This window comes from Hermetia illucens, chromosome 5 (genome assembly GCF_905115235.1).
Source record: "Hermetia illucens chromosome 5, iHerIll2.2.curated.20191125, whole genome shotgun sequence".
NCBI classification, from domain to species: domain Eukaryota; kingdom Metazoa; phylum Arthropoda; class Insecta; order Diptera; family Stratiomyidae; genus Hermetia; species Hermetia illucens.
The window spans coordinates 25,320,373-25,339,610 of record NC_051853.1 but is presented as its reverse complement, the minus strand read 5'-3'; the positions used below and the strand labels follow the sequence as shown (position 1 = coordinate 25,339,610).

The following is a 19,238-nucleotide window of genomic DNA, read 5'->3' as shown; positions in this document are numbered from 1 at the left end:
TCCTATAAGTCGACGGTCGATTGGAGCCGCCAGTTGGGTTTTCCCGCCAATTGGAACAGTTTGAGGGCAATTGTCCAATCAGCTGATTTTGAGCTGCGCAATGTGGGATGGTAACCCTGTGCCGGCTGTCATCTTGACAATTCTCTGAAATGTGCTACATCGATAGGCGAATGACCGTCTATCCGTGATAAGAACGGGTGATTTTACGATCGAAATTATCCTTACAATTGTGTCCGAACGGTCTGTGTTTGAGCTAATTATTCGCATCTGGAGTGAGTGGATCGGACGCCGCGACACAACGAAATAAACGTCGAAACGCTGGTCGCGTGTCACGATGACACGACGCCTGAGATGGTAAACAATACAACGGGCGAGGGACTATCGTCTAACGTACCCCAATTACCGCGGCATGCTGGGACCTTTCCGGGCCAACAAAGGATCTGTGTCGTCAATTAAAGTGAAACTGTTCGCGAAGTGTAGAAAACCTGAAGATCGGGATTGCTTCCGACCTAATCGGGCGCGGAATCAAACTCAACTGTTGCGGGTGGAAACTTCGTCGGAAACAGTGCAAGTGGGAATCAACGTATTCAAAGCAGTTGCCTAGTGAGAGTGAATAATACTGTGAAGGTGGATACTGTGCGCACGGTGCAGGGTGCGGAATGGAGCGGAAGAAGAAGTCCAGCCCTGGCAGCAAGGCGGGGACTTCTGGAGGAACATGCAGCGGTGGCTCTACTGGCGAGGGGAGCTCGCAGTCCTTTGGGCCGTTGTCTGATAACAGCACCGACTTGAATCTGAGCCGAGGACAAGCAGATGATGCGAGTGACGGTCCATCTACTTCGGGTGAGTGAAAAAGCTGTTTCTCCATCGAATGCCGCTATCTTTGCGAACCGTTCTCTAACCGGACTTCAGTGCGATCTGGTGGAAACAAAAGCGACCAAGTTTCGCTATTTTGGAAGCTCCTGATTAAATTATTGAAACTGTTAAGCAGTAAATCATTGACGGGACTTTTGCCTTGTCCTAGAGCACTGCAAACGCCTATTGAAGACAAAACGATGCAATCAAAAAATGTCTCAAAAGAATGTCCGTCTCCCGTCACTTCCTTCCACCCAGCTAATGATGATACCCTAAATCTTCTATTTTTTTAAAACTCTTCAACACTTCCTTCTTCAACTCTAGATTTTGCCTCTGAAACGAATGATTTTTACGACATTTTACTACATGGTACGATCGTCGCTTGTTATTCCGTGCATTTTCCGCGACTCTGACATTCCTAATCGTTATCAACTGATATCTGTACACAGACTCATGATATGTCCAAAATAGAAATCTTAGGAAAACCTGGATTTAGCTCCAGGTTGTGCAGATAAAATAAGTTAGTGACTTGCACTTTGGCTTTACTGCGCTCGAAACTATTTTTTCACTTTTACAAATGGTGGCTCGGCGAAAAGGTTCCTATGTATTTGTTGAGCAATGAATAAGACCAAACAATTGAATAATTGTCACCAAATATTGTCCTTCAATGACCCAGGAAACAAGAAACGTAGCCTATGCCTAAAATTAGTATGGTAACGTTGAGTTAGGTTGTTAGGGAGGACTACGTACGCAACAACTGTGGCCCCGCGTTGGTCGTCAACTCTGTTACGGTGAGAGTCCAGCGAGGCATTACCTTAGCACCAACACAGTCACTAAGGCTGTAAACCAACAGAACTCCCCTAACAGGTTTGCCAGTCCTGAACATCGATTGCCCAGATAAAATATGGAACCGGACGGCACGTGCTGGAGCTAACTCGAATGCTAGCAGTTCGGTGAGATGAGGGCCGGGGTTCTTGGTTCTCCATTATTACCTCCCTGTCAGGACACAGAGATTTTGTCACGTGCCTTGACTCAGGAGTTAGCAAAACTAAACCCACCCAGGGTAAACTACTCTAATAGAGACCTCTCGTCTCGAGGCGGATTGATACCACCGAAGAATTCAATCCTAAAGGACTAAAATTCCACTAATAAGGGAGGGGGCTAAGTCGCAGCGGGATGGACGGGAAAGGATCAACTCTGAGCCGACTCTGACATCTACGCGTCTTCCTTTTCTCTTCATAGGGGGCCAGATGATTTGTGGCCCAGTGGCGGGCCAACTCAACTTAAACGTTTGCCCTCTGCCGCTTCCAATATAATGGGGGGGACCCTAAATACATGGAGGCGAACAGTCTGTAATATAAAGAGGGAATCCTAGGAAAACGGATTGGACAAAGTTCAATGAACTTCTTGGCGACAAAGTTGAGCTCCCTATGCGACTAAGAAGTCCTTTTTCGATAGAAGGTCAATTGAAAACTTTGAATCGCAAACTTTTAGAGTGCTTTGAAGAGGCTTGTCCTATTTTCCAAAGCAAACGTGGTAAAACGGTTCAATGGTGGAACCGAGAACTGCAGAGTCTCAGGAAATAAACCAGATGACTTCTAAATCGTGCTTGCATAAGCAATAAAGATGAAGACTGACCAAACTTCCGGAACTCACAGTGTGAATATAAGAGGCTCGTGAAACGTTCCAAACGAAACTCTTTTATAGCATTCTGTGAGGAACTGGAAGGTGAAAAGGAGAGTTCCAGGTTGTGTAGAGTCCTTAATAAGGATGAGTCGGCCAAGTTGGACTCTCTTAGAAAACCGGATGGTACTTTAACGAACTCCATAGTTGAGTCTATGCAGACTCTCTTGGAAATACACCACCCGGGAGAACAGATCTCAGAAGTGGGAAGAAGTGAATTGGCGGTTTCCGCAAACCCTTCAACACGAAGGTGTTGCAAGGGGAAATGGGACACTGCGAGAGCGGTTGTTACCAATGAAAAAACGAGAGCTGCTATATAATCATTTGAACACTTCAAAGCACCTGGTATGGATGGCATCTACCCAGCGATGCTAATGGAGGGTATAGAGCACTTAGAGAGACTTCTAAGAAATAGTTTTCGAGGATGTCTTGCTCTGAGCTACGTGCCTTCCTCTTGGCAGAAGGTGAAGGTAGTCATCATACCGAAGCCTAGGAAAGATGACTCCAAAATCCAAATCCAAAAAATTTCATTCAAATCAGCCTAACATCATTTTCCCTGAAATGTCGGTAGAGACTGGTTGAGCATCACATTCGCGAGAAGGCGCTAAAGTCGCACCCCTTAAATGAAAACCAACATGCTTACCAACGTGGAGAGTCATTGTCTCGGCAGGATGAACATCGAGGTGTATAAGGCTTCATCCTGCTGACTTGTTTGTAGAGTGCGGTTGCTCCCTATACTTTTCGAGTTCACAGACCAGTTGGTTCTTCCAGGCTCCGTCTGTGAAGTTGCTTCTCCGCTCGACGGAGTTCGTGATAAGTCTCCGCGCGTGCCTGCGTCCTTTGAGAATGCAACATTACTCGGCATGCAGCATCCTTCCGTTCCGTTGCTAGCTTACATTCATCGCCAAGCCAGCCGTTCCGACTCGTTCTGCAGCTGGGGCCAAGTATGTTTGTGGCCGTATTTATGATAACGTTCTTCAGGTGATTGTCAAGACTATTTGTTGATGCTGCATCTCCAGGTCCTCTGTTGACGGCGGTTATTGCGGCATCCATTTCCCTCTTATAGGTATTGCGGAGGGCTGTGTTGTGGATAGCTTCAGTGTTAGTTTTCACTTGATTGTCAGAGGGGATTCTGGGCTGTGTTGTTATTCGAGCTCGGAGCACCATGCCAACGAGAACATGATCTGAGTCTATATGCTAAGTGAATAATCCGCAGTTCGTTATCATTTGTATTTTGATGTAAGCTATGGGAGCCAACGTATCGCCTGAATACGGGCTCCTTCCATACTTGGCTGTTAAAATCCCCAAGTATGATTTTAATATCATATCTGGGACAGGCTTCGAGGGTCCGCTCAACTGCTTCGTAGAAAGTATCCTTCTTCGATTCTGCAGTCTACTCTGTAGGGCATGATCGTTAATGAAGCTTATATTTCTAAATTTACTTTGGAAACGCAAAGTGCATGGCCTTTCGCTCATGTTTTCAAAGCCGATAACAGCAGGTTTCATTTTTTGGCTGACTAAGAAACCTACTCCGAGCATATAGTTTACTGGATGACCGCTATAATATATGGTGTAGCGACTCTTCTCCAGGAAAACGATCCCTGTCCAATGCATCTTCTGCAACACTGTTACATCAGCTCTATATGGGACAGGGTATCGGCTAGTTGCTTGGCAGCTCCATCTCTCTACAGGGAGCGCACGTTCCATGAGGAAATGTGCAAATCGTTATTCCTTTGTCGTTGCCAGGTTCGTCGTTGTGTTATCCATCCAGTCCGAGGCTCCTGTTGTGGCTTCGTGACAAGTTGTTTTCCGTGTAAGGGTTGTTAGCCCTACCCAACCCCCAACCTGGGGGGTTCAGCCGAGATCGAACATGGCAGCCAATTATGAGAAACCAAAAAACAAAAACCTATTAAAAACTAAAATTTATTCTCGATCATGACGATCCAACCCCGAGTGAAGGGGCAACTCTAAGATCATCGATGGAGAATCTGAGTCTAGGCTCTAGAGTCTCTAGACTCTGGAGTCTAGACTCAGATTCTCCACTTACTCAAGTAGGAATCAATCTAGTTGGGACCTTAACGGACGAGCCGAAGCAGGCCCTTCTGTCAGCACTCCTCAACCTGTGCTCAATGGCAAGGATTTACGCAACCGCCTCCGGGCAAAATGAATTCGGGAAAATCACAACCCACGGGCTGTGCCAAGGTTGAGGCAAAAGGATCGTTCGGGGCACTTGCGGCTAAGGGGAAACCGAAGTGGCGGCGATCCTCGGACGATCCCAACTCTTCAACACAAAAGGCAGCATAGAAGGCTCGGCCGGCAATGGCTAGGCCTTCATTTGCAGTCAAGGCCATCGAGGTTCTGGAACAGCTTCGTGTTCAGAATAACCTCAACAGTTCCATCTGGATGCTACTAGGCAAAAAACAGGAGGGAAAGCCGATAGGCCGGTATTTTTCCTTACTATCGGCGTTCCCGAACCCGATGTTAAGAAGGTTCGGGAACAAACGGACTACTAGTGCTACTACGGGCTTGGGATCGTCACGTTACTAGTGTCGGCTCCTAAAACCATTGAAGGGAATGCGCAGCCCTCGGCATCTTCATCTGAAGCGTAGATAAGGTGCCATATTTCCCAAATAAATTTGCAGCATTGTAAAGCGGCGACTGAGCAGTCGCCGAATCAATAGCTGCAAGACATTTATATGCGTCATACAAGAACCGTGGATTGTTGGTGGGGTAGTCAGGGGCCTAAACTTCTAACATGCTAACCTGTTGTATGCCAATGGAAGTGATCGACCCCGCTCCTGCATAGTAGTCTCAAAAGACTTCCAGGCTAATTAGGTTAAGAGCTATGTGATGGCGACACCACATCGGCTAAACTAACCATAAAAAGTCAACAGGGAGATAAAGAGATACTATGGTGCTCCGCATATTTCCCCTATGACGCAGAAGAAGTTTCTATTGGAACATTTATCAGAGCTATCCAATATGCCAAAAGTAAAGACATGGGGTAATAGCAGGATGTGATGTCAACGCTTATCACATATGCTGGGGAAGTTCCAACATCAATGCAAGAAGATCGAGACTACTGGAGTATCTGGTAGGAACCGATCTGCAGATACTTAATTTGGGTAATGAACACACTTTTTTCAACGTGGTTAGGCGAAAGGTCATCGACATCACGATCGCATCCCCTGACATTGCGGTTCTGATCGGAGAGTGGAGAGTATCAAACGATATCACACTCTCTGATCATAGATGCATTGATTTCGTAATGGGCATAGTTCCACCTCCACCCACTCCATTTCGGAATCGGCGACGTTTAAAATAGAACTAAGCGCCCGAGTCACGATTCCTGAGAGGCGCATCAAATCTATTGCTGGAATTTAGAAGACAAGCGTGAGAAAAGCTTTCGAAGAAATCTGTCCACTCAAGATGCTAAAAAAGGCTAAAACACCATGGCGGAGCTCGGATTTGGCAAAACAAAAGAGAACGGCAAGGATGCTCTCAATCGTGCTTTGAAGTGTGATTCAGCCGCTTGCTGGAATGGCTATAAAGAAGCACAGAAGGCTCTAAAGAAGAGTGTAAAATCGGCTAAACGATCTTCATGGAGACGCTTTTGCGAAGAGACTAACTCTCTTGAGACAACCTCAAAGCTGAAGCGGATCCTTGTTAAAGAGCGTAGCCAGAAGCCGTTTACAGAGCGAGAGGCACATAGAAAGCGATGAGGAAACCGCAAAACATTTGCTTGAAGTGCATTTCCGAGGCAGCATCCAAAATTCCATTTCGGGGCCGACAGGTACATACTGCCCTCAACCGAGAGACTGGAATCTGGCATTCAAAGTAGTATCACTGGAGCGAGTAAAATGGGCATTTAACTCGTTCTATAGATACAAGTCTGAAGGTCCGGATGGCATCATTTCTGCGCTAATAATAGAGGGAATGGATGCCCTCGGTCTTAATAGATATTCGGAATATACATCGTACATGCCTAGAACACGCTTATATTCCAATTAACTGGCGTGATGTGAAGGTGATATTTATTCCCAAACCAGGGAAACCCACCTACACAGACGCAAAAAGGTTCCGAACGATCTAACCGATTAGTCTAACTTCTTTCTACTAAAAGGACTAGAAAGACTAGTAGATCGGTTCATAAGGGATACACACATTCCTAAGTGGCCACTTCACCATAGGCAACACGCCTACCAGAAATGCAAATCAACGGAGACCGCACTCCATGAGCTCACGCAAAAATTGAAAAGGCAATGTCTAAAAAAGAATACGCCTTAAGCGCATCTATGGACATCAAAGGCACCTTCAATTATGCCTCATTCCCGGCAATTTGTGATGCGGCAAGACAGCACGGAATCGAACCACTGCTAATTAGTTGGATCCGTCACATGCTAGAGTGGAGAGAAATCCACATATTGGTCGGCCAGAAGTCTATTGAGGCAGGATCTCTTAGGGGCTGCCCATAGGGAGATGTTCTCTCTCCTCTGTTATTGCTCCTGGTAATGGATACCCTGCTATGACTCCTGGAGGGCAAAAAGTCTTCCAGATTCGTCTTTGAAAAGACATACACTCTCGTAATCGCCAAAAGAGAAGAATGCTCGATAAATGGCCACAAGTCTTTTCTGATTACAGACTTAATAATCTTCACGGACGGGTCAGCCATGGAAGGCGAATCGGTTGCGGGGTGTTCTCGGGGAATCCGATTATGGAACTTGCCCGATCCGTCGGAAAAATGACGACCATATTTCAAGCGGAGATATATGCTCCTGTAAAGATGGCTTAGGTCTATCATGAGCTTTCTTAAGGGCCTCTTCTGGTTTTAGGCTTTCCTTCAGGTAGCGTGGGTACCATTTAGCACTTGTGCCACTGAGACCTCTCTTCTTTCTGATGTCTGGTATATTTATCTCAGACGAATTTTTGTTACTTCCTGCTTTTTGAGCAGTGGCGTTTGTTGGTTGTTGTCCACGCAGTATATCAATGTTGACCTTGGATCCACTGCTTGGCGTCCCAAATTCTCCCTTCTTGGGTGTAGTCACCTGGCTCTCAGTATTTTGGAGATGTGCCTCCACCTGATTAAACAGTTTGTGTGCGGTACGGGGTCCTGCTTCATTGGTTGTAATTTTTTTATTTTTATTACTGGTCCTCATTTGATCCCCACGAGTATGGGGGTTACGAGGTCCGCCGTGCCATAGCCCCCCGTAGTATGGTAGGGTCTAACTTACTCACTGAGGCGACCAGGCATCAGTGAGGCTCTGTTCGAATATAGTCAGTTACCCCCGACTGCAAACTATCCAATGGGCACGATTTGCATGACACTCTAGATTGGGGGAGGTGTTTTCGACTCCCAGTCTAGATCCGAAGCGTTTTGTTGATATTAGGGTCATCTAAAACTAACGGTCTTGGTAGACGAGAGGCTTGGCCCCTGAAAAGCCACACATCGCCCTAGAGAAGAGACAGCTCACTTCAGAGAGAGATAGGTTGACCTCTGGGCAGCTATATTCCGTGTCAGTCTATCCTGCAGTGCACTACTTCGACTTTTCATCTGCGATGTGATCGAAGCCAAGGCATCTAAGGCACTGTTTAAGCGCCAGCTTTTCCTAAGCCGACACATAACCCAGCCTATTTTTACCCAACAATTTGAGGGCTACCAGCTTGTGTTCCACCTTAAGCTTTCCTTACCGTGTTAACGACTAACTCTTGTAAGGTCGACCTCCTTTCTTGTCTTGCGATCCTCCTTCTTTTTGGTAATCTTATCAATGTCCTTGCAGACTATAGTGATCTCCGGACTACTAGCCTATGTTCGGTTCCTGCCCTAAGGACTTCCCAATTTGGTTTAAGAATTTGTCCACGGTTACATCCTTGGATTTCTTGAGCTTCAACATAAGATCCCTTTTCTGGGACCGTCTAATACGGCTAACGTTATCTCCCAAATTGTTGAGTTCTGGGTTTGGCTCTCCTGTGAATGGGAGCGTATGACCCTTCACCTCCTTTAGAGATGCTGATGGTACCACCTTTCTCCAGGCTTCCATATCCTCCTTGTCAGATTCATTCATCCATTTGTATTTTTCTTTTCATAAATTTTCAATGGACTTATTGTTTTTTTTTCTACTTCCAGCTAAAAAGTCGGAAATGCCGCTCTATCACATATTCTCCGAGGACTTGCGCATCTCCAAAATTCTTCGTCGACTTCGTTCGGAAACAAATGGCCAAGCAGCAATCGATCTTTGCATTAAATTGGAACAAGTTATCCAAGACCCAGCCAATGCAGCCTACATCCGTCGTGCATTCGATTGTCTCGCTGAATCGCTTATGACGGTGATGAATGAAGGACCAGAGGAATGTTTAAGCCATGTTACCGTTGTCTTTGGCGTGTTGGGCTATGTGGTTCGTCATGATTTTCACATTTACAAGAATTGGATCTTTAAAAATTATGACCAAATGAAAAATATCAGGGGTCATTTGATCCGGGCTTTAAAAGTGACGTTGAATTACGATGTTGAGACTTTGGAACTTATCAATTACAGCGATACCTTGATAGAGACACTCAAGAACTTGCTGGAGAGTGCTGATCAAGCTGAAGATTTCATAGCTTTAAGTGATGTCATTACACAATTTTCAAGAAACTACAAGGAATCCTTTGAAAAACATTTCACAGACATCGTGGACATTGTGGTTGGATGGCATCTGGAAATTGAGCAGACAATGGAGCTGAAACAGCATTGCTCGACTGTGTTGCAGAGCTTCTCGGAATTTTTCATAAAAAAGGACGATTTTACTTTCGGATTAATGTCACAGTTTTTGGAAGACATCACAGCTTTTGGTGAAGACATTGAGAATCCGAACGCCGCTGGGAGTAGAAGCCCCACATTGGAAAAAGGACTATCGCCTGAAGTTAGTGTTGGATCATTTATAGGAGCCTTCAACTCAGTACTGAAGTGCTTAGCACTTGACACAGACATCAGGACGTATCACATAACACCAACATTTTTAGAGGAATCGATGGAGACGATTTTAAGGGTCGCACATCTCAGCTTAAGTGTGACACTGTGCCAGGAAACAGTGCTCGCGACTAATGAGTTCATGGTCTTAATACTTTCATGTTATCGACACAATGTTCAGTGCGATTACAACAGGATTTTTGACATTATTCAATTGGAAATGAAAGAGCTTCGGAATTTCAGTGATGCTCAGATCAGCAGTTTCCTGTTTGTACTCCTCCACTACTCCATGGAGCGCAGAACGAATTTGCCAGTTGAATTCATCACCTTTCTGTTCCAGCCCAACAATGCAGGCTTCAGCGAATTGAAGTTGTCGTCGAACAAGAAGCACTACAAGATCCTTTTGAAGTTGTACCATGCAATTTTGATTATAAAAAATGTACCAATCATTCAAGAAGCTTACCGGCATATTTTGGTTGACATCCGTGAGGCCCTGAAATGTATGCGACAGTTCAACGAGCACTCCTACACAGCTGAGCAAGCTGAATGCATCCTGAATTTTTATTTATCCGCTATTTCGGTCATAGCGACCCAGACATCATCAATAATTGGGATGTACGCGTTGCAACCAAGCATCCTTGATGTTCTCATCAACGACCTGGATTTGGCGAACATGAGCCTCTGGGCGGAGAACCCAGTTCTACATCATTCTTGCATTCACTTGTTGACTGTTCACTGTATGAAGAATAACAACTACGTTTTGTCGAGTAACTTGCTGATTACTAATGTATTCAGTAAGCTTTCCTTAGACGATATGAGTCCTACGGCTGAAAACTTCTCAATGATATTGAAATTTCTGGGCCAGATACTTCAGGCGAGTCAACTCTCTTCAAAGACAGTGTTTCGTTTGCTGAGTTGGGTGCAGTTTATCTATCATCAATGCGGACAATATTCGGAGACACTGAAGAGTAATGCGTCTTTCACGGAGATCGGAAAGAACCTTTGTAAGCTGTCAACTAAGAGCACCGCAAACATTATACTTGAGTGCGGCGAATGCATCGATGTTTTGTTCGCATATGAACATATAAACGGCGAAATTCTGAATGCTATCGGGGAGGCTTGCTGTATCCATATGCGGTCGACTGATCACTACGTGCGTGAGCTCTATGCTAAAATTTTCGCGAAGCTTCCTTTAAATGTGGCGTTGAAAGGGGCTCAAGAGAGCACTGGGGTCATGAAATGCAAAGACTTGGTAATCAACGATCTCAACCGCTGGTACATCTTATCACCGATTTCAAGCAACTTCAGAGAAACCCATTTTGTGAATTTCTTTAATTTGATTTCATTAAAAGATTGCACGACGTTCATTGAGAACTATCTTTTGTCGATTTTCCCCAAGTGTTGGGTGTCGCAGAGAGGGCGTGGTGCGGAATTCTTCTCCTTGGCCCGAAACAATCTAAACTACCTTTTAGCCTGGCTTGAGTGGGAAGTGGCAATGTTTTGCGTTAACAACAAACTCCGCACGCCGCTAGGAAAGCCTCAAGATACTCTTGTGAATGTCGAGGCCTTGATACGCGAGGCAATCCAAGTTCTTAGTCGTAAGAAGTGTACCAATTTGCAAGATGTGGAGACGTTGATAGCGAACCAAAAACATCTGCGTGTACTTCTCGGTTTTCTAGAATGCCTGGAAAAGGCGATCTTCAACGCAGCTGAGGGGTCTGCTTTTGCTATACCGATGCCAGAAAAGCCGGTTCGAAGCTTTTTCAAGATAAACACGCCGACGTGCAGGGAATGGTTGAACAGGACTCGAACTGCAGTGGATTTACTTGCGCAGCACTCGCTCGAACCAGAAATGATAATGAGATGTTCGGAAACAATGTTGAATGTGATGGTGACACTGGATCGGATACGCGACTTAGCTTTCGAGCACACGATTATGTTCTATGTCTGGGGGTTGATCAGAAACCATGAAGCCGACTCCCTCCACGGACTCTACATTTGGGCGAAACGTATGACAGGCAAACGATACACTTGGATCAAATACGCATCAGAACACGCTGCAGGGCACAAAGAAAAAGCAGCTGAAGGATACATCACCCTTTTATCAGATAGAGAGGACGAAATTTTGGAGGAGCATGTCCGGGACTTTGTTGCTGACATGTTAATGGAATGCCTGTACTTCACTGAACAGTGGGATCAGTTAAAGTACTTCCTACAGACCCGTCCGTCACAATGTGATCCTAAGCTCTCAGTTCCAATTGTCTCACCTAAATACGATCAAGTGGAGTGCATCCAAATTTTCGAAGAGTCGGGTGACGCACAAGTAATCAACCTGGCAAACTGGGAAGTTCTAGATCGCGAAACTGAAGTGTCGAACTATTGCTCGTTCAACGACCTGTTGACGATCAGCGAAAACACACTAATGATTGCTGTCCTGGAAGATCCTGACACTTTAGACGGCACACAATTGATGGCTTGCACAAAAGTTATCCAATCGGGCGTGGAAGAACTTCTACTCAATAAAACAAAAGATAGTCTGAACCACTACATACTTCTCAATCATATCGCACACAAGATCAAAGAGACGCAAAACTGCTCAAATCCCCGGAACGTGTGTAACCTGGAATCGATCAACATTGACAAAACTTTCGGGTCAGCGACAATTAATCGTGTTTTCCGTTGGGCTGAGTATCTTTCAAGTGCATATAATCTAGAAACAAACGTAACTACGGACTTGTGCCTAAAAGCCGCCTCTGTCGCTCGGAAGGAAGGCAATCTTAGATTTTGTAAACATCTTCTGGAGAAGGTCTTCAAGAAGGCTTGTCCAAAGCTACTTCAAACTGATTTAGGTGAAATTGGAAGAATGCTAATCACAAATCGCCTAGAAAACATCACTTGGAATGGGGAGACAATCCGTGCTGTGTACGAAGTGTCGAAATGGCTGTACTGCCAAAACGACAAACAAGAAGAGGCTATTCAGTTGGAAGCAACTTGCTGTCTTGGAGCTTTAACTGCTGGAAAAGCTACGGAAGATGTATCACGTTCCCTACTCACACTGTCGGATTGGGTAGGCCAGAACCCTGAACGCATTCTATCACTAAGGGACAGCCAAGCTTTGAGAACTTTGTTGAGTGAGATTCCAGCGATTCAAACCTATTCTGATGAGAATATTGATGCTGTGATCCCCGAACTAGATAAAGCAGTTGGCAAACTTATTCAGTGCAGTACACAAAAGTGTCCGGATTTGGCTAAAACTTGGAGTGCTCTAGGATCTTGGTCGTATCGGTGGGGCCGGAAAATATTTGAGCAACGCACTTCAGGAGGATTACGGCCCTGCGATATAGAAGCGATTCAGAGCTTGATTCCCGACGGATCGGCTGAAGATATCAATGAAATCGTTGCGGTCTTAAGCCAGCATGAAGTTTTAGGCGATGATGAAGAAATCGATCCTAACGAAGCCAGTTCCACCGAGATCATAGAAAGCCAATTGCGAAATATTCCGATCTTGGAAATTGTCGATACCGGGACGATACAATCAATAGTTGGAATCTGGAGACAGGCTCATAAATCGGTATATGCCTACTATGAGTTAGCCGCAAGCTCGTATTTCAAATTCTTAAATTTGGCATCCGCATCTGACGAAGCAGGTAAGAACGGCGACTGCTCGACCGTAACAGCTACACTGCGCTTGCTTCGGTTGATAGTTAAGCACGCTCTAGGCTTACAGGAGGTTCTCGAAGAAGGGCTCGCAACAACTCCAACTCGTCCCTGGAAAGTAATCACACCACAGCTCTTCAGCCGACTAAATCATCATGAACTATACGTGAGAAAGCGTGTTTCGGAGCTCTTATGTCGCGTGGCAAAAGACTCACCACATCTGATCATATTCCCAACAGTAGTTGGTGTCGCTGAGAAAATGTTCGAGGACTTCGACGAAAGGAAGGAAAGCAATAACGCTTTGACCAGCTGCTTTAACTCTCTTCTAGATACGTTATCTACGCAAGCTCTAGACACAGTGAAGCAAGTTCTGCTTTTGGTCCGCGAACTGAAACGGATAACGATGCTTTGGGATGAATATTGGTTACATTCTTTGGCGCAACTCTTCAATGAATATTCAGAATTATTTAGAACCTTCGAGGCTGAAGCTCGGAAAAGTAAGTCCGACAACTTGACCCTGGTGACTGAAAAACATCGCATACTAATGAGTCACGTTGTTGGTGACCTGAACCGAATAGCCAAAGTCACTAACCGACCACCCGAGACGAACTATGAAAAAAATTTCCAAGAAAAGTATGGAAAGATGATTTCGGCCACAATCGAGGATGTCGGCGCACCGTTTGATCCAGACAAACCCAGTGAATCGATGCACAAACTCAAGCAATTGTTCCTGATTTTCCAGCAAAGAGTGCAGAAGGCGTCTCAGTCTGCATTAAAAACATTTGATATCAGTCCAGCTCTCGCAAATCTGACCAACACAGCTATTTCGATGCCTGGCGTTGAAGCATCAGATAATGAACAGGTGCTCATAAATTCAATGGACACCGTCGTCTATATACTTCCCACCAAAACCAAACCTAAGAAGTTTGCTTTCTTTGGTAGCGACGGGAAGCGCTACACATATCTCTTCAAGGGTTCGGAGGATCTGCATTTGGATGAAAGAATTATGCAGTTTTTAGCTATCGCCAATACGATTATCTCGAAACCAGTAGAGTATAATGGTTTCACTCCGAATTACAGAGCGCATCATTATTCTGTTATACCTTTGGGCGCTCGATCCGGTTTGATAAGCTGGGTCGACGGAGTCATGCCCATTTTCGGGCTCTATAGAAAGTGGCAACAGCGTGAAGCGTCTAGTCCTAAGAAAGACAAACCCTATGTAGTAATGAGACCTTCCGAAATGTTCTATAACAAACTGACCCCTCTTATCAAAGACCTCAAATTGAAAAACGCAAATTGCCGTAAATACTGGCCGCTTAGTGTTCTTCGTCAGGTCTTGGATGAACTCAAAGAAGAAACGCCGCGAGATTTATTGTCGAAAGAGTTTTGGTGCTACAGTAATAACGCTGCATCCTGGCGTCGTGTTGTTCGTACTTATGCAGTTTCGGTTGCTGTTATGTCGGTTATTGGTTACGTAATCGGTTTGGGTGATCGTCATCTGGATAATATTTTAGTGAAGTTGTCGACCGGTGAAATTGTTCATATCGATTACAATGTCTGCTTTGAGAAGGGCAAGACATTGAGGGTTCCGGAGAAGGTTCCGTTCCGAATGACTACGAATTTAGAGGCAGCCTTGGGTGTAACTGGAGTTGAGGTGAGTAACTTTTGGTCATTCTGTATTTAAGGAGTCACTTTCCAGCATTCGATTGCATTGTTGCGGTGTTACGATTTCAGCACAGTCAACTTAATCAATGGCGCAAAAACTGGTGTCCGGTCTGGGCCTTTTTTAGCAAATATCGCTAAACGTTTCGGTTCAGCACCGTGGTCCACCAATTCAATAGCAGCTGCTTGTCGTGCTGCTGACAATTATATTCACTGTGTAGACTGCGGTGGAAGACTAACTGTCTTCGGAAGATTCTTCTCTAAACCATGGCTGCGAGCTTACAATTTTTTGTTTTCGAGGTATACATAAGGGCACAGTAGGAGCCTTGATGGTGAAAGGTCTTGAGAGTGATTATACTTCTTTTATCTGGTCTCTCACATAAGCTAGGATAAGGCTTGTCAATTTTAATAGTTTTGTCAAGATGGAGGGAAAATTACTAAAATACCCTGTGTGGCAGGTTTGAACAGTGTGCGGAATTCTCAGCCATTAATGTGATCCTATCCTTCTGCTTATGCGTTCACTTTTAACTGATATGTTAGTGGTGCTTTCTGGGCTCGTTTACGTTCCTGAAATTCCTTTTGAATCATCACTATTGTGTCGCTTATGCGCTGCTTATCTCCTCCATGATCTTCGGAATATACTGCACTTCAGGACCTCGGACGCAGTGGAATATATAATAACAGTCAGGAGACTCATTCAATTTGAAGTGATGCAAATATTTGTCATAATTGCCGTGTCCATTTTTTGTTTGCACACGAAGGTGGAAAATCTTGGAAAGACACGTCCGCTCCAGCTTCACACCCGAACGTCCGAGATAGAATGGGTGCGTGAGGATTTCGGAGACACTACCCCCAGTCTTCGCAGCCCCGCGGGACCACCATTTAGGTAACACTTCGCGGTATGGGTTTGCCCTTAGGCACTCTTGCTTCTAATCCTTTCTACGTTCCTCCTTCCTTCTCCCTATAGCAAACTCTGCTGCATTTTTACGATTGCGGAGAAAACCGTAACTCAATTCTCTTCCGACCTCTCCAGGCTGATGTTCCTGTCAAACACTTGGTTCAGACTCCTCTCCATTCCGAAACATCGCATGCTCTGGATCCTCCGATATGAAATCTAAGACAATTGGGTGAATCATCCAATTCAAAGTGGTGCAGTGCGTGTCATAACCGTCGTGTCCCGTGGGGAACTGGGTATCGTGGTAGTTGCCCCCCTGTTGGGAATGAGCATCCAGTGACCTTTCGTAGACTCGTCCCATCTCTCCTTCCATAAATCATCAGACTTTATGTGGTTGCCAATTACCCTTTGGTTGGGTATAGCGCATCAACCACACTTACGCCCCATCGCTCACGGTTACCTGAAAAGCGCTTTAGCCCCCCGAGGACTTCCCAAGATGCCCGCAATCTTTCTGTGCTGGTCTGCGCCAAGTGTTCTTGGAGCGACCCACCCGTTGGCCTGAGAGAGGATTCCACTGTATGGCGTAGCCAGCAGCGAAAGTGGCAGTGAATAGATCACACGTTAAGAAGAAGTGAAAAAAATCGACTCTGGCCTTGGCGAATTCCTGCTTTCTGTGTGCTGCTCCATACGTCTTGCATGGTACACCGCCATCAAAGGTATCAACCAGTAAACCGAATTCACCTGCTCTGTCTCAGAGAGTTTGCAAACGCCTCTGGCCACACCACACCACCGTGTCCTGTAAGGGACTATAATAGGTGGTAATTTGATTCACATATCTTCACTAGATCCCTTTCTTACCCTTCTCACTGGATTAGTGGATCAGTTCAGGGTGCCTTATTCGCTAAAAGTTTTATAAGGATTGTTCAGTGTGTTGAACGCTTCCTCCTTCGGTTCACAGTATTGTCTACTTCTTTTCCCCCAAATAGAAGTCGTGTATAGCAGGATGAATTTCATCACACTTGCGATAAGCAGCCTGCGACTATACTTCAGTCTCTAGATATCAGCCGTTATTCTTGCTAGAGAATTAGCGTTTGCTGCCTTTCCTCTTGCATTGTGTAGGTGCCTTTTGAATTTCAGCTTGGTATCGATCGTGATTCCCAAATATCTCATGAGGTGAGCGCAGATATTAGCAATATTTTGTTTAAGAATTGAGGAATCCTAAGTCCGCATCCACTTCATGTCGAACCGGACTAAATGGGAAGCAGCTTATTCCCTCTTTGTTTATACATGGACCGCACGTTTTGGGCTTAGCACACAAACTTGAAAAAATAATAAGCGAAGACAGCTTTACCGATTCGTACCCGGGTAGAAGCAACTCGTCAAACGCTGTCTCACCTCTGCTCCCTCAGTGTAACCGAGGCGATGCTAAATACTAGTTTATTTGGGGAGACAGCATATGACAAGCTGCCTCTGCCCCGGCATGAAATCATAAAGCCTTCTTTGCTTATTATTGACAATATTGTTTTTTCTGCGATTAGTAATAAAGATCGCCACAGTTTCTTCATCCGTCAGGTCTAGTTTGATCATTTGTAGCCATGATTTGATGAGGACGACAGCTCTACTTCCATGTAAGACGCTTGTAAGTCCTCGTTTTGCAACTATAACTATTTCCAGTTCACCTATATCAACGTTGCCTCGTCCGGCATACGAAGGGAAAGCACTTCATCGTACGGAATCCTGGGAAGTACCAGCCGTCACATTATATTCCTGTGGGCCGACGTCTCCCTTGTAGCAGAAAATCCTCTCCGAGAAGTAACACACGATTAGACCCGACTAAGTAGCCAAGGACAGACTTTGCCAAGATACCCGTAATCCAACCTTTGTTGCCTGAAATAAAAGCATTCCTGCCCGGCGCAGTTATTTGTGGTCGGCCCCCTTGTGGTTGTGCCTATATTGCGGGCGAGCTGGAGCGTGAAGTTGAAACCATGATGTCCCGTAGGGAACTGGGTAGTTGTAGTTGCCCCCCCCCCCCATGTTTCCTCGGAGGCAATACTCTAATATGGGAAATGAGCCTGACCTTCCGTAGAATCGTCCCATTTACGTTACCAGAGATCATTCGACTCTATATGGCTGCAATTTGCCCCTTGGTTGGGTATAGCGCATCAACCACACCTACGCAGTACCCAATCCAGTGTCGCGCTGCTAATGACTGCGGGGCTCTAATTGTGGTGCTAAAAGCATTGAGTGTCCGAAGAGGGCCGTGGGATTATGCTTACATGCAGATACTGACGTTAAACCCTCAAGATCTCCACTCCCTTATGGTTTTCAAAGCTGCAAATTTGCTATTTCCGATTACAGTTGCACCCTACTTTCTTTGCCGGCAATGCCTTTATATCCCGCTGTTAACGAAAGTATGGAAGTTTGGACCTCTGTGCTTATCTCGTTGATCCTATTTTATACACAGGTTTATCGTATACACTGCCTGCAATATAGTAATGTATTGCCCTAGGGATATCCGCATGTCGTGTTTCAGATTCACTCCCTGTTCCTGTCCCATCTTCTGTTTTAGGCTCATCTATGTATCATAGAATCTGCTTCCTTAGATGGAATTCCAATCCTCTCTAGTTTTTAAGATCTCAATTTGGAAGTTCCGGCTGAATTTTGACAGGATGAAACCAATGTCCATTGCCGGAGTTGGGTTTGTGATTTTGTAGATGACATTTCTGTCATTAAAATTTTTGATTGGTTGGTTGGTTTTTCTGCTGTATTGTAGCCGTTGTTGAGGCATTGTTGTATCGCAAGCCTCAGCAACAGGCCGAAACAGCTACTGCCCTTAATTTTATGCCGTGACCTCCAGCAAAGTCTCTTCCTCACAAGTCAACTCTCCTAGTTTTTTTTTGCTTGCAGAGCACTTTCAGTTATCGTCTCCTCCGATTCAAATGCCATGAAAAGTAGCATTGTATTCATAGTGCTAACTCACTTACCAGACCATGCCTAACAAAAAATGGCAAGTCCACAGATGACTCTAACTCTTTACTTCGGAAGGTCGGTGCACATCCAACGTTAGCTAGTCCGGTGTTCAGCTCTGCAGAGGTTTTATGTTAATTAGAATTTGCCTCTGGTGTTCGTCACTCGGTTTCCCCAATCCAAGGCCCACACTTTCAAATTGCTGCCGCAATTTCGATGGGGTTCCCAGGCTACCCACAATCCTATATTCGACTTCCTAATAATTGGAGGCAACAGATCCTGAGTTGTCTCACAGTAGTTTCGAGATTGATTTGTTTTAGCCTCATTTACCTGTCCGATTCTGCTCCTTCCTATATATCCACCGCCACTACCTGCAACGTTTCGGTCGTCCATGTCCATGTCGGTGTCATTTGCGTTAAATAAATCGTGGGTCTCTAATGCAATCCTTGAAAAAATGATTGTTTTCTGTACTGCCTGTACTTTTTCGTGCTACCGTTGTTGGTTGTTACATTCTGCTGCAAAGTTGCCGAAATTATGAATTCAGATTTGGGTTTGAAGCCTATTTTTTCCTTGTT

The 19,238-nt window shown here is 45.2% G+C and overlaps 1 protein-coding gene across 1 annotated transcript in view; it reads left to right on the top strand.

The window, feature by feature from the left end:
- Window positions 1–138: 138 nt before the first annotated feature.
- Window positions 139–19,238, top strand: part of LOC119656483 (serine/threonine-protein kinase Smg1) — a 252,671-nt gene continuing 233,571 nt past the window's right edge. Inside the window, exons 1-2 of the mRNA XM_038062807.1 lie at window positions 139–840; window positions 8,660–14,793. Of these exons, the coding sequence (XP_037918735.1) occupies window positions 660–840; window positions 8,660–14,793 (6,315 nt within the window). The 5' untranslated portion in view covers window positions 139–659. The remainder of the gene's footprint in view (window positions 841–8,659; window positions 14,794–19,238) is intronic.